General features: G+C 35.4%; 1 protein-coding gene, 1 long non-coding RNA gene, 2 other non-coding genes and 2 pseudogenes across 4 annotated transcripts; 2 read left to right on the forward strand and 4 right to left on the reverse strand.

Annotated features, from left to right (window-relative positions):
• Positions 1-510: 510 nt before the first annotated feature.
• LOC110915428 lies at positions 511-1,573 on the forward strand. Its single transcript, XR_002578972.2, has 3 exons — positions 511-572; positions 932-1,047; positions 1,457-1,573. It is a non-coding gene; the product is annotated as an uncharacterized LOC110915428 (long non-coding RNA).
• A 2,534-nt stretch (positions 1,574-4,107) lies between these two features.
• LOC118488307 (replication protein A 70 kDa DNA-binding subunit C-like) lies at positions 4,108-6,884 on the forward strand. The gene is made up of 3 exons (XM_035985662.1): positions 4,108-4,178; positions 6,229-6,435; positions 6,522-6,884. The coding sequence occupies exons 2-3, from the start codon at positions 6,259-6,261 to the stop codon at positions 6,882-6,884; spliced, it is 540 nt and encodes a 179-aa protein (XP_035841555.1). The 5' UTR covers positions 4,108-4,178; positions 6,229-6,258.
• Positions 6,885-14,053: 7,169 nt separating this feature from the next.
• LOC118488736 lies at positions 14,054-14,147 on the reverse strand (annotated as a pseudogene).
• Positions 14,148-14,176: 29 nt separating this feature from the next.
• Positions 14,177-14,284, reverse strand: LOC118488729 (annotated as a pseudogene).
• A 66-nt stretch (positions 14,285-14,350) lies between these two features.
• LOC118488726 lies at positions 14,351-14,453 on the reverse strand. The gene has a single exon (XR_004885270.1). It is a non-coding gene; the product is annotated as a small nucleolar RNA Z103 (small nucleolar RNA).
• Positions 14,454-14,532: 79 nt separating this feature from the next.
• LOC118488757 lies at positions 14,533-14,689 on the reverse strand. Its single transcript, XR_004885292.1, has one exon. It is a non-coding gene; the product is annotated as a small nucleolar RNA snoR137 (small nucleolar RNA).
• Positions 14,690-16,347: the final 1,658 nt, after the last annotated feature.

The following is a 16,347-nucleotide window of genomic DNA, read 5'->3' on the forward strand; positions in this document are numbered from 1 at the left end:
GGGAACAATAATGTGAACGGTATCTTCAGGAAACTGTACATTGCAAACATATTACATGTGAACAATAAACTAAAATAATAACTAATGTAAAATAATCACTTTAACCTTCACTTGCAGGTCAGGCGTTCATCATTTTGTGCATTTTGTAGTTAGTTTTTTTTTTACAAGTTGACTATTATTAATTTTTAGTTAGTTTTAAGTAATATGCATTTTTAGGAAAAAAACCAAATGGTAGTATTTAAAAGTTTTCGGCCAGAAAAAATATTATAGACATTAGATAGCAATGATCAGCCATAATTTGCCCCATTTTTTACTCTACCATGCCGACATGCCCTGTATATTTACTTCAACCAAGTACAATCTTTTATGATAATTAATGGACAAAACAGCAAAACGGAACTTCTATATGTATATGTGTGTGTGTGTATATATTATTTTATTTCTTTAGCTTATAAAGGTATAAGATTTATACATATATAAAAGTATAAGATTTATACATAACTTATTACAGGTGGTTCAATTTGTTGATGCTCTTCCTCTTCTTTGGTTTTGGGATCAGATTCTTCAACTCGGTAACTCGGTTCATCTTAAATACAAAAATTAAAAAAACATCATAAAATTTGTGAGTTTAACTATTGCATGAAATTTGAGTATTAAAGTATAGAAATTAAATGTAAAATTAGTAAACTATTTCATGAAATTTGAAAGAAAAAAAAACCTCGCCACTGTGTGCCCGTTCACATTCATATTTGTAGAGAATAAAAAGTCGTACGTGTCTTCGTCTTCCTGTAACCTTAGAAAAATTTGACCATTAGACATGTTCTGTTTCATGTGACATGAAAATTTAGCTTTGAACCATCATTCATATGCATCCAACTTAATACTAACAAATTTAAATGAAAGTAACTTTTCCGGTACTCCTCTATTTCAGGTTATGGTGTAAGTCAGATGTGTAAGGACTGGAAAACGGGGTGTGGGTCTCAACACTCTCATCAGTCGCAATATTCCGACCTATCATGAAATGAGACGGAACATTCAAGTTAGAAGGTAAAAGTATTAAAAGAATTGATTAGTTAAAATACCTTGGAATTTAGATATGTTGCTTTCATTTTTATTTGCTCCATTATACTGCTTAAACTTCGATTTGTACGGACCGGTTTTTCCGTTCTTAACATTGTCTTCGGGTATTTGCGCTTTGCAAGCTATAATTCATTTTAACAAAAACACCACAAATAATATGGAAAGTACAAAAACAGTGTAACCTTAACTTGCGGGTGATTTATTTCATCAAGGTTGTTCCATCATAACTACCACCTACACAAAGAAAGAAACTGATTAGAGAACAACTAATGCGTTTATTGCAGATTAGGTTTCTGTAATTTGCAAAACATAACGCATGTTAACGGAACAAAACCAATATTAACGGAAGTATGAACAATTTAACCTTCATTTGCAGGTCATGTGTTCCAGCATTGGTTGTCTTGTCGAGTGCAGTTCTTGAGTATTGATCTTCTACTCCATGTTGAGTATGCTAGACAAATAAATCCATAGCACTTGTATTATATAGGAACATCAATAACTGCAAGTAAGCCCACTACCCACTTTAATAGGAACTGTGTATTGTTTTATATACATTGAAGTTACATGTCGTGCAGTTTATTTGCTGAATTTTAGGAACTGAACTAAATTTATAGCCCACTTCTTGCTGAATTTCAGGTACCACTATATAACTTCTAGAGAAGTGGAGATCATGGGCACAAAATGTGGAGCAAACCACCTGGTTACAAAACTGCAATTAACTGCCATGAACTGCCACTTCAGCGGTTTTTTTAGGGAGTTTAAAGGGCTAAGATTTAATCTCAGCAAGATCCAATGGTCAATATTGATTTGGAGGGTGGTTAGACTTAATGGGTTCCATATATATATATAATTAATATCTATATATCTATCTATATATAATTAAAAATTTAGTTATATGAACTATTTTACAACCTTTATTAATGAGACTCTTAAATACATGAGTCTCTTAAATACATTCTTTCTTCAAATTAATAAAATTAATATTATAATTGTAACAAATTAGACTTAAAATAAAATTAAAGATAACGTAACTAAATTAATGGAATTAAATGAATTTTAAAGGAATTAAAGGAATATTAAAAATTTATTTATATGAACTATTTTACAACCTTCATTAATGAGACTCTTAAATACATGAGTCTCTTAAATACATTATTTCTTCAAATTAATAAAATTAGTATTATAATTGTAACAAATTAGACTTAAAATAAAATTAAAGATAACGTAACTGAATTAATGAAATTAAATGAATTTTAAAGGAATTAAAGGAATATAAAACTTTAAACAAAGGAATATAAAACTTTAAACATTTACTTTAAAATATACGTGTGTTATAGAATTAAAGGAATTTTAAGAACAACTCTTCATCTCCTTTTGTTAGACTTAAAATAAAATTAAAGATAACGTAACTGAATTAATGGAATTAAAGAAGAAATTAGAATTACAATAATTAAAGATTACATAACTGAAATAATAGAATTAAAGTAACTGAATTAATGGAATTAAAGGAGAAATTAGAATTACAATAATTAAAGATAACATAACCGAAATAATAGAATTAAAGGAATTTTAAGAACAACTCTTCATCTCCTTCCATCATTTGGTTGACCCCAAGTCTGAATATATTCTTCCCATTCTATATATACTTAAAAATTTAGTTATATCAACTTTTTTACAGCCTTTATTATGAGCCTCTTAAATACATTTGTGTCTTTCAAGTTGTAATTGCCTTAATATTTTTTAATGTTTTATAATTACATTTATATTATTTCAACAGGTTTCAAGTGAAAAATAAGCAATTTTTCCGCAATTTTACGACCATTACTTCATTTGGAGTTGTTGGTACTCTGATTTCGTTTGCCATCATATCGTTCGGTATGTTAAATGCTTACAATTAAACATCTCGGTGGTCTTATATTTTTGCCTATTTTTGGGATAATTGCATATTTCCCCTCAGAAAAGACTCTCAATTGCATATTTACCCAAGCCTAAGTAAAAATTGCATATATCCCCTTATTGATTAAATTTACTAATTTACCCTTTCCAAAATTAAGAAAAAAAAACTATATGACTTCAGGGGAAACCAAGCTTCAAATGCAAACCATATGCAAACCACTGGTCATCTCTTTCTTCCACCCTCTCAAAACATCCATATACAGGTACGACGGCCGTCACGTCATTTGTGCCACTGTGTTTCCGTTCCACGGCGATTCTTTACAGCCGGTGACGTGTCAGCGACGTTACAATAGACGTTATCCTCGGTGCCCGGAAAACCCTCTCAGCAAACGGCGATGATACATGTTTGTTCCGATGTTGGTTGTTTTGATAAGCTATTTTAATAATTGATTGGGTATTGTCTTATTCAATTATTTACAATTAATTGTTTAATGTTTTCTTTAATTTGAAGATAAAAACATAAATTCAAATTGTGTGCTACTGACCCATCGTTGCTTTGTTTAATTTGTGAATGGCGTTCTGCACATTCCGATGCATACATCTTATGCGATATAGTTTATTTGGTTCATAGGATTGCTTTTAAATAGATATACATACATTTTATTTTGTATTCGTTGTTGAAAGTATTATCTTAAGTTTCTCTTTTTGGTCACCCAGTTGATTTCGATATCTGTTTCAGATTGCTAATTGATTCGGAGATTGAACATGATATGTAGATTGGAGATTATGGCTCAAACATTAACACTCGAGCCAAAATTCATAGCAAAGAAACATATTTATGAAAAATACACAATAACCAATAAAAAATTGAGTAAATATGTAATTTTTTAAGGTTTAGTAAATTAAGGGTAATATAGTCATTATATAATTTAATTTTAATAAAATAATTCAGAGCGGGTAAATTTGCAATTTTATTAGTTAATAAAGGGGGAATATGCAATATTAATTTAGGCTCGGGTAAATACGCAATTAAAAAGATTTTCAAGTGGAAATATGCAACAAGCCCTATATTTTTTTTAGGATGTGTTGATTTTATTTATGTTTATTAGACTTTAACTTGATTATTATTTTTTTTATTTCAGGGGCAACGCGTCTGTTTCCTTTATTGGATATTGGTTACCTTGAGCTCAAGGACTATCTCGGTATTTATGCTTTTTCCTCATTTTTCTAAAATTTTGATGAATTTTTAATTTTATGACGTGAATGTGATATATACCCAGTATAAACTTAAAATATCATGTATACCCCTTTTAAATGGACTTTTAGTTTATGACGGTTTTACCCTTTTCAAACACATTACCTTTTTTAACCTTAATTTAATTTTTGCGGATATATTTGTTGCTTCGATCATAGCTTAGTCTGAGAACTCTTCTTAATTAAAAAGAAAATTTCAATCACAATATCACATGCAAATTTGATTAATTTGTTCTTTTTTAAATTGTTAGTTACGAGGAAAAATAGGTAATGGTTTTTTTAAGGTTCATTAATGATACTATATTTAGGTTAGCCACACAACTCTATAATATTTATTTAAATCAAATTAAAAGAATTAAACTTTTTATAAATCATGTGGTGTCCAAAGCCATATAAATGAACCATCACATTCATAATTAATAGTGTACAAGTGGTAGGCATTTCTTAATAAATTGTTCTCTTTTATAAAGTCTAACATTATATAAAAACCAATTCAAGAAACTCTAACTACAAGCTAGGATACCAAAAGTCGCTTTAAAATTAATTAAACTAGTTGTTTACCATGCGCGCGCGTTGCGGCGCGCTAAACCAAATCGTTCTATAAGAATGACAAAACATGTCAAATAACAAAAAGTAACTCAAACTAAAACGTCACGTATTTTCGGTACCGGTTCGGCACCGGTATTCACCGATTTTTACCCTCAAATACACCCCCCGCCCAAGGGGCCACGCCGAAACCCAAGCCCACCCGGGGTGTTGACTTGGGCGTTTGTACCCAACCCACGACACAACCCTCGCCCCATACCCCATATTCTAATATTTTCTAGATCTTTTTTTAAACACATAGCCGTTGGCCAACAGCTAGCCTAAACGGCTACTTGTCTTGGCCAATGAGATCCCGCAATGTCATCTTGATAGCCCCGCTCAACGCCCGGGCTGAAACCCCCGCCCAAGGGGCCACGCCGAAACCCAACCCACACGGGGTGGTGAATTGGGCATTTGTACCCAACCCACGCCACAACCCCCGCCCCATACCCCATACCCCATATTCTAATATTTCCTAAATCTTTTTTTAAACACATAGTTGTTGGCAAACGGCTAACCCAAATGGCTACTTGTCTTGGCCAATGAGATCCAACCATGTCATTTTGATAGCCCCGCCCAACGCCCGGGCTGAAACCCCCGCCCAAGGAGCCACGCCGAAACCCAAGCTCACCCGGGGTGATGACTTGGGCGTTTGTACCCAACCCACGACACAACCCCCGCCCCATACCACATATTCTAATATTTCATAGATTTTTTTAAACACATAGTCGTTGGCAAACTACCCCATATTCTAATATTTCCTAAATCTTTTTTTAAACACATAGTTGTTGGCAAACGGCTAACCCAAATGGCTACTTGTCTTGGCCAATGAGATCCAACCATGTCATTTTGATAGCACCGCCCAACGCCCGGGCTGAAACCCCCGCCCAAGGAGCCACGCCGAAACCCAAGCTCACCCGGGGTGATGACTTGGGCGTTTGTACCCAACCCACGACACAACCCCCGCCCCATACCACATATTCTAATATTTCATAGATTTTTTTAAACACATAGTCGTTGGCAAACGACTAGCCCAAACGGCTACTTATCTTGGCCAATGAGATCACGCCATGTCATCTTGATAGCCCCGCCCAACGCCCGGGCTGAAACCCCCGCCTAAGGGGCCACGCGGAAACCCAAGCCCACCCGAGGTGGTAACTTGGGCGTTTATACCCAACCCACGTCACAACCCCGCCCCATACCCCATATTCTTATATTTCCTAAATTACTATTTAATTAATATATTCACTGTTCATTCAGTTGAAATTTTATTAGTATATAATTGCATTGTGTTATTGTGCCTCTTTGAATATCCCTGTCATTTAATATCATTCATTAGGATATGATTAATTTGTATACAGTTGAACGGTCTTTGGTTATGCTATAAGATTGCCGGCTTTGTTATGTTTGTAGGTTCATAGTTTCCTTTCCTCCTCTATTACCATGGCCAACCCCCTTAGTTTGCAAACGTCCGACGATGGTACAAGCAGTCATATGTTTCTTAGTGAACTCCGTGAAGGGAGCACCGGACCTATCATGATAATGGTTTGTAGAAAATGGGACGTGACAAGTGTTAACGGCAGGTACATGAGCACCGACTATATTGTCACTGACATAAAGGTAGTTTTTTACCCTCTGCTATCCCACATTCTTACGCTTTTCTACTTTTGATTCTGAAACAAAAATCTATGCCTTTATTTGCGCAGGGAGGTGTGATGCATTGCACCGCAAGGAATAACATTGCCCACTATTTCTTTGACAAACTCAAAGAGGGTGGTGTATATTTGGTCAACGGTTTCGCCGTGCAACCTACAAATCAGTATCGGATTCTTAAAGACAGCCCCTTTGTGATTGGGTTGCATGGTTCGACAACTGTGAAGCGGGTTGATGATGACGGCAGTCGTTTTGAACGCTACCCTTTCCTGCTTACGGCATTTGAGGATCTCCAACCAACCGAAAACAAGTACTTCGTTGGTATGTTTCCTACACCCCACCTGGTATTTGTCGTTAAAATACTATTGGGGCGTATATTAAATGCAATCTACATCGAAATAAATATAAATCTTTGATAATTATGTTACCGACATTGATATTTACAACAAAAAGGAGTCATGATAATCATAGTTATGATCATCAGAATCCAGGTTTTCTTATTAATGTTATACACATGAGACAAAAATTTTAATGTAACATATTGCGATAGAGTAATATTTAGTTAAAAGAAAATGCTAAAACGATAATATTAATAGTAATAATATTAATAAATAAATAATAATAATATTTTTTATATTTTTAATAATAATAGTGTTAATACCTCCGATCGAGCTACGAACACGAGTAGATAGGCGGTTAGGGGGCGGCAGGGCTGCGCCTTTTTGATTAAAGACACTAATGATTATGATTATTAATAATAGTAATTAATAGTAATAATAATAATAATAATAATATACAAATAGAATAATAATTAGTAATGTTAATAAATGAGTGTGAAAAGAATATTCTAAATTATACATGTTAATTTTTTTAAGACCAACTTAAAGCAGATTATAGACACGACACAGTTATTACAGTTAGATGTTACCGGTTCATATCATCAGTATGATATGATACGTGTTTTAAAATAATTAATGATGTGATTCATTTAACATAGGTAAAACAGCAAAGTAAAAGTTCCAAAAAAAAAATGATTTATGTTTATAAATTAATGTCATTTTGGTAAGTTGATCATAACAATAACAATACCACAGGGTTTGTAGTATGGGTGCAATGTGGCCATTAAATCATAAATGCAATACTTGGCGTTTTTATTTGGTCAGGATAGAGCAGGCGATATGTTTTGTTTGCTAAAATGGGTCGTGTTAACATCGGGTACACTATCATATTTAGCTAAACATGTAATATACGACATAAAGGAAAAGTTGCACAACATTGACATGTTTAGCATGATATTTGGCAAGTGGGGTTACATGCCGTTTACATACTTTTAACATGATTCAAACAACAAGTTCAATAGCATAAAGGAATGTATACATTTAACTTGAAATAGTAACCAGTTTTCATATAAAAGGTTTTGGGCCCAATATATTTACGATGATTAAGATCCATACCTATTTTATAAAAAATAAATTTAAATATATAGAGAAAAATATTTGCCTCGAAAATTACCGGGCTTGGCTGATCGTCCGCCTCACACTACCCTGGAGCCGACGCTGCTAACACCACATATGAGTCTTTGTGTTGAACATATATGTCACATGTTCATATTAATATTGTCATTGAACTAAAGAGTGCATTTCATAATGTGAGACCATGTATACCTGGAGCCGAGAATTGCTAAAACAGAAAAGGAAAAGAAAAAAAAAAAGCAAAAGGCGGGCCGCCGGGTTCAGTAAAAAGAAAAATAGCTACCGAATACCGAGAATTAGCAAATCAGAATTGCAAATAATTTCTTGGAAGACATCTTTTTTCACTTATTTTTGGCCGGCAAGTTTTGCCAAGGAAACAACTTATGGTCCATGGTTTAATAAAGTTTAAGCATGCCCCTTTGTAGGCGTATTGTCTTACATGTTATGCACCGGCCGTGTCAGACGTCTTACCACAAACAAACAATAGCTATTATGCATGCCGTGTATCGCACGGGCTTTTTCCCTAGTACAATTAAAACGTTAAGGACGCGCACGTTAAATACATAAATTAATTAAATGAAATACATATTACAGTATCCCACCTCTTGGAGTGGTGGTCACGCTTGTTGAACAACCAATAGACGACGTTTCGAATCTAGTTTATACACCGTTTTGATGTTTTTAGGCACATGAGGTGCGCACTTTTTATGTATATTAACTAAAAGGAATTAAATCATATTATCGCATCTGTTCGAGTGGTCGTCCCATTTCATAACTGCCACAAAGTGGTAGTCGTGGAATCTGTTATAACAAAAGGCTCTGCCGCTTGCCCTAATAGTGTCTCTTGTAACTCTTGGGTTCATTCCAAGTTCAACAACCATGAGAAACGTGTTTTCTTCGTTACCAAGGTTAGCAACCGTTGAAGCCATAAGTCCATAACACATAATTTATGAAGATAGAGAACGTAAAAAGAAACAATTTCAATGATATAATGATGAGTGGAGACAAAAAAATTGTCACATTTAAGTCCATCTTTAAGTCATGGTTAATTGCATGTTGCCCGCTTGTTCAAAAAGGGGTAGCAGCGCAGCTTGTTGCCCGCTTACCGGCTATTTTGGTGTAATTGTCCTTAAAGTTTTTATATGAAATAATGAAAAATGCTACTTGTGAAAAAAAAAAAAATTGCATGTTTATTATATTCGTAACAAACAATGTGGTAAACATATTAAGGGGCTGTTTGGCAACCTCTGAATGGGTAAGTGCTGAATCAGTAAGAGGTCTGAATGGTTAAGAGACTCTGAACCAGTAAGTGTTGTTTGGTTGGACCTCTGAATGACTATGCACAATGACTACTTTACCCCTCTGAACTATTTTATGCTGAATGAAATGTATCTGTTTGGTCAGAGATCTGAATGACGTTTCTGGAAGATTAATAATTGTAAAATGAAAATACATAACATTATAGAAAATCCAAATTACATATAAATCCTTCAAAATTCTTATTCTTAAAAACATACTAAAATTCAACTAAAAATTAATAATTTGCGTAGAATTTTAATTTTAAACATTTCAAATTAGTTGACTAGCTATCTGGTTACGCAAAGTAGTCACATACTCGATGTCTTGTGAACCCCATTCTATGTCGTGAACGAACTGACCAACATTTTCTCCACCTTCCATAAGCTTTGTTTAAGGCTGCTTCCTTCACGGCCATGGAGTGTTACTTCTACAATACATGCTTCAAGAAATGTTTTGTCAACACTCTCTTCCTTCCAACTAATCCTACTCCTTTTTTGTGACATTTCTTTGAACATTTCAAAACAAAATAAACGCAAGATTCAATAACCTCAAACATCAAGTACCATACAAGCACATCAATAACAAAGAACATCAAGTGCCATAAAAGTGGTCTACACATAAGTTAAAACGTGAATGGATAAGCACATCAATAACATCAAACATCAAGTACCATACATTACTATTCATGGTCCTTCAACAACAATATATATATAATTACATGCACTGACAGATGTAGGATTTTTATAGAGGAGACGTGAATGGATAAGTTAAAACGGATCATAAGTTACATTCAATAGTATAAATTTTTTTTAACCAAAATAAGCTTATCTCATTCATACTTGCCTTACATCAAAACAGAAGGTAGACTAGACGGGCAACAAGCTGCGCCGCCACCCCTTTCTAAATTGCAAACCCTAATCTACCAAAGACAAAACCCTATCTCCCTGAAGCTGAGCAATTGTTGTGGATGACCCGTTGGACCCTGGTCAGGAATTGGATAGCTTCTGGCGCTAGGGAGTCAAATGTGTCAAAGGCAAAAGGGACAAACGCATGCTGATTCTCTGCACAAGCTTTAGCGTGCTTATCAACTTTCTTCGATTTTGCCTTTCTTGCTGCTTGTCCAGCTACAAACTCGTTCTCCCTTAAACCAACCAGAGAGGAAACCCTAGTGAGGTCTACACAAGCATGTTTCCCCTTAGCCCAACCAAAGACGAGCAGATCCGCTGGTCGCAGAGTAGATCTCCCTTCCATAGGGTCCGTAAGGAAGTTCACAGGAGCCTCTTTTTAGCCGAAATCCCAGCTCTTCTCAGGATGTCCCACAAAACATCTCGCACCCTGTCATGCCGATATTTAAACCCGGGGAACTCTTTACAGTGCACTGTGTGCTCTCCGTATTTATCCATACAAGCATTACAACATATCGGACAAGTTTCATCTTTTGGGTACGTACGGATCATAAACCGGTATTTAAGGATGACTTTGTATTCTACTGCTGACATACATTGTCCCAGCCCCTCAATTAGGATAATGGTCAAAAAATCCTGAGTATGGGCTGGGACTTTTAAATATACACCCAATGAAAGCTATAAAATATATCAAGATTCAATAAAACAAAACGAACTTATAATTTAACAATGTTAAATACTGAAACAAGTGGATAAAGAAAATAAAGTGTACATGTCATGAATTATTGAATTATATGAATATGCCGCTAGTGAAAAAAAAATGTAAAAAGTGTGGTAAGAATTAGTCGATTAGATATGATAAAGTGATACAATAACATTTTACGATCTTTTAGAGTAGACATGGGTTAGAGTCTCGTCTAGAGTAAAAATGCTTAAGGTTAAGTCAGGGATATTATTATAGTGGACTCTGGGCAGTGGGTTCTCATTGGGGTCGGGTCACCAACACCGTCTACATTTATAGAGTCATGAGCGTATATTACCTTTTGCCATTTAGTTTACCACGGTGATCGAACTTAATACTGCAATGTTACCCCCTGGGGTTTGGGCTTGCTGACACCCTTACCCCCTATTTTGAAAATTTTGTTGCCTTACCCTCGACGTTTTCTTATTGCATCAATCTTGGACCCTCTTAATGATCAACGGTTGTTTGCCTATTATATTTGTGTGAATTTTCTTTTATACCCCTCCTTTATTATTATTATAAAACCCACCCACCTCCCTTTGTTATCTCTAATTTCCCCCAAATTCTCCATCATTAACAAGCCCAAAATCCAGCAATGACTTCAATCAACGACAATCAAACTCACCGAGGGAGATTGGAAACCTTGCAAGAATAATAGAAACACCGTACATGAAACTATCGATAGCCAAGGGTTACAACAGCAGCAACATCGTCAGCTCTAGCACGGGTATGAGCTTCTTAAATGGCGGCAGTGGTACCGGCATCATCAGCATAAAAGACTCGATTAAATACTTCAAGTGACCAAGTGACCAGTTAGCCCAAGGGGTGTGGGGATCGTCCCCCTCGTCCCACATCGTCCCCCTCCCCCTCCCCGCGTCGCATGCGGCCCATTTCAGACGTTGGAGACGAGTTTGATTGTTTGAAAAGCGGGCCCCCTCAAAGCTAGTTGTATATATAAAAAATAAGGGGATGGTCCATCCTCCACACCAGGGGATGGTCCTCCACCCCATGTGTCGTGGTGCCTACGTGACGGATAGTTCCCAAAGGGACTACCCAAACCACACCCTATGGTCTTATACTACCATCGATCCACACCAGTGACCGGTTATACCACCATCGATGCACACCTGTTGCACCACTGGTTATCACCATAGCATCACCCATGAAGAGCCGTATACCCCTCTGTAAAAAAGGAGAACCAATGTTGTAACAACCAACCACCATCAACGCTCACACCTCATACACCTATTCATCTTCACCCATGTGCATCTTTTAAATAGATCTGCATAACAAAGCAAAATCAATCCGAGTGAACACAACGATGTCGCATTCCCTGAATTGTAATACCATCTCCCCTACAGTACTTCCAGTTTGATCAAAGATGTCGCGTCCCTAGAATCGTAATGGAACTCCCTTTATGAGAATCCATGCCAACCTTTGAAGGGGTAGGTTTTGCCCTTCCCATGGATAAAGAGAGGAGAACCATGTTGACGAATGCTCCTCCTTTAGCTTGACAAATTCTTCCACCTCTAGCGTTGTTTGAAACACAAGAACTCGTAAACCACCCAGATATCTGATTTAAGAATCCAGAAAGACCATCAAGCTCCAGCAAAGTTTCTAGATCTTTCAAATCAAAAGGGTTTTTCACCTCCCCGGTTATCGATGTTCTCCAGTTATTTGAAGCCTCGTTTTCCTTTAGATGAATTTGTAGCGTTTTCTCTAGTACACTTGCTTGTTGGATCCCTATCACGATATTTGTGAATGTTTGTTCCGCCGAAATGTTCCTCTACCCGTGTTGACCATTGGAGGCTGCCTAGCTATGTTTTGGTGTTGTTGCTGAACCTGTTCTTTCATCAATACATATGTACCATAGCAGGGTTTTATTTTTGTTTTTCTGTTATTACTGAACACCAAGAAGAAGAAATGATAGATCCTAACCTTATAATTATATTTATTTTTTAAAAAGTAAAAAATCACATTGTGTACTTTTTCAGTAAACAGGTCTAATCGTGTCTTAACCAAGTCAACCTGTGATAAATAATAAAGGTTGGGGGACAGGTTCCGGTCCTTTTTGATAGTCAAAATTCGGTCCGCCAAGATTTGGGAGAACTATAAGAGGATAGTATAGGTGGCCAAATAATTAAGCATAGGCTGGATTTGGACATGGTGGGGAAGAGTAGGCGGTGTCATTCATGTGATATTTCTCTTTGGAGGATACGGCTTCTGCAGTAGTAGACGAGATAAAATAAGACTCTTTCTGGTGGGTGTCAAAAAGACTCAGAATCGGAAGAATCGAGTCTGGGTCAACCTCAGGTGGGTTGGACTTTGGCTAGGCAGGGTAGCTTGTTCGTGTTTGTTCGGTTCGTTTGCAGCCCTAGTTGTACTGCTTGTCTTAGCTGCTGGCTGAGGTTGTATGACTTTGTTCAGGCACATGGATTGCACAAGTTTTAGTATTGCACCAGCCACTGTTACGCTGCTTCCTATATATCATTTTAAACAAAACAGGTCCGCATTCAAACTAAAATATCACATCTTTAACCACACATTCATATAGGGATGAACTCAAGACCAGTATCGAAAATCCTGAAAAAACGGGTATCAGTATCGAAAACACCCGGTACAGTTCGGTACCACAGTACCAGTATTTGAGTGAAAAACCGGTACCTTACCGGTAATAAAAATATTCGGTTCAATACCTGGTACCATTTGCTCATCTCTACATTATACGTGGCTTAAGATCATTCTAAGAAATACATGATGTTCAGAAATCTTCAAACAATAAGAAATATATATTTGCTTCAAAAACAAAGCTCAATGCAACTCTTAGAAAGGCTTAAATTAAACAAAATTTTTGAACAGGTTGGTAACTAAGATACTCTAAATCGCCAAATCACAACTAATCAAAATAGGCATTCAAATTGCATAACCGAATCCTTGGAACTTGGTTTTGGTCTCAATCCGAAATTCGGCAGCATGGGTTCTCTAATGATAATTTTGACTTAATTTTAATCAGGGACCTATGATTACATAGAATAGAAGAAAAATGTATGTAAACTGGTTCGCAAAATTCATAGATTTTGAACATTATTTAACAAAAAGATAAAATCAGACTCAATAAAAGTATATTTGAACTCAATGGATCAAACTTTGAACAAAAATGCAGTTTAGCCTCTTCAGTTCAGGTCTCCAATAATCGTTTCCGCATAGACGGATATCATCCTCGGAAGAACGAAAGTTTTTATTTGAATCATCAACAGAGGAACTTATATTTTTATCAATAAAAACAGAGACAGGATCAGATTTCTGGCTTGGATTCTCTATAACGTAATAGAGAATATAATTAAATGCGCTCAGTATAATCAATTTCGATCATCTGGGGAAATAATCATCATTTCCACTCTCTGATTATCAAAACACATACTAAATATCAAATATTTAAAATTAAACAAAACACATTTTTGAAGATGGATCAGATTTCTGGCTTGAATTTCTCCAGAAGGAGAAACATGAATTGAGCGCTCAGTTATTTCAGATTCGATCATCTGGGGAAATAATCATCACATCCACACATAAGACTTTGACACTTTGTACAACACAAAATCAGAACGAATATATCTAAAAATCAAAAAAAAAAAAAATTGAAAAACAATGTTCCAGGAGACAGGTAACGCCGATGCAATTGTATACACACATGGAGCTGTTTAATACTGGTGATATATAATAGTAATAATACTAAATATATGCTCCGGAAACTTGAAATTCTCTCATTTAATTTTGAGAGATTTCACCATTTATGAAGCAACAAAACCATTGGTACAAAAATTAGGGCTTACTTAAACCCTAAGAACGCGATATTATGCTTTCGATGAGATGCACGTAACGCATATAAAAAGAAACAGAAAATACGTAAAAAGAAAAGACATTTGAAATAGTTACCTCCGGCGAAAAGCCGGTGAAAGAACGATGCGAATTGTTTCAAATTTGAAGCAGATTCTGGTATTTGTAGGCGCAGCAGAAGGTAGGGTTTTAGGGTAAAACCCTTTTGTTGCATACGACGACGTTCTATTGCAACGTGCAGCGACACTTTTTTTTAAAAGCGAATAACAAATTTACAAGGACTCAACTGGCCCAGCAAAATGGCATGACTATTGTTTTCGTCCCTGACTTCTCAAATAATTCTTTAAAAATATAATTGTCAAAATCGTCCCTGAGGTTTGGGCGTGTTTGACAGTTTCATCCAAAACAACTTTTTTATACAATATTGCCTTCACTTTTGAGATTTTTTGTCATTTTAATCCAAATGTCCACTTTGCTTTATATTTTCTGTCAAATATTCCGATTAAAATGACAAAAAATCTCAAATCTCATGGACGATTTTAGCAAAAAAAGTTAGACGTTTGAATGAAAATTGCAAAATATCACAAAAGTGAGGGACAGTATGGTACAAAAAAATTGTTTTGGATGAAACTGACAAACACACCGAAACCTCAAAAACGATTTTGACAATTTAATCTAATTCTTTTTTACCGAAAAGGTTACTATGTTAGAAATGAATCCATACAAATTTGGAACCTTCTTCCCCGAACATACTAAAGTTGATGGTAGTAATTCATGGGTGGTTTACATATAGACATAGACGACGGTGAATTTCCTTTCACCAATGGTTGGGAAAAAGCTGTTGATGACTTTGGATAGAAATAGGAACTCTTTTTGTGTTCAAACCTGCTGATAAGTCCACCTATATCCTCATTGCTTTTTATGTGGATTTGGAATTATTAGAGTCAACGTGTTTGGAGACATTTTCAGTTTTAAATTTTCTTTTGTTTTATTGTCTTAAATTCCATTATATTTTAGGTTTGGAGAAAATTTTATTTTGAAGCAATTGTTATGAAATTGAGTAAATTGTCATTTTAGTCCTTAAGGTTTGACCAAAATTGTCACTTTAGTTTAAATAATTTTTTTCTTACCATTTTAGTCCAAATAATTTTATTTTCTACCATTTTAGTTAACTTCATTTATACACTAACACTAACTTTATTGAAATTGTATCATACATCAAATATCAGAGAAAAAATGACCTCTCCTTAAACGTAACTGACGTGTAAAAAATGAATAAATGATAACCAACCTATTTTTCAAAAACTGGCGTATAACTTTGCAATTCAACTCAAAGAAAAATTAATAAACATAGAACATTTTACAGCATGATTCTTTCTATGATTTTCGATCCATGTAAACCAATGTTGATATACTATTGGACATATTTCTTTTTATTGCAATACCGGTTGCTGCTACTGTATTAAACCAAAATAATATCGATCGAAACCCCGATGCGAAGAGCGGGTGCTTTTGGTAGTTTCGTACGTTAGCACCCATTTAGGGGTTGTTTGTTTACCTCTTAATGAGACTGTTAATGGTTCAGACCTTTTATTGGTTCAGCCTGTTTGTTTCGTGAGCAGAT

The sequence above is a fragment of the Helianthus annuus genome, chromosome 16, assembly GCF_002127325.2.
Source record: "Helianthus annuus cultivar XRQ/B chromosome 16, HanXRQr2.0-SUNRISE, whole genome shotgun sequence".
NCBI lineage: Eukaryota > Viridiplantae > Streptophyta > Magnoliopsida > Asterales > Asteraceae > Helianthus > Helianthus annuus.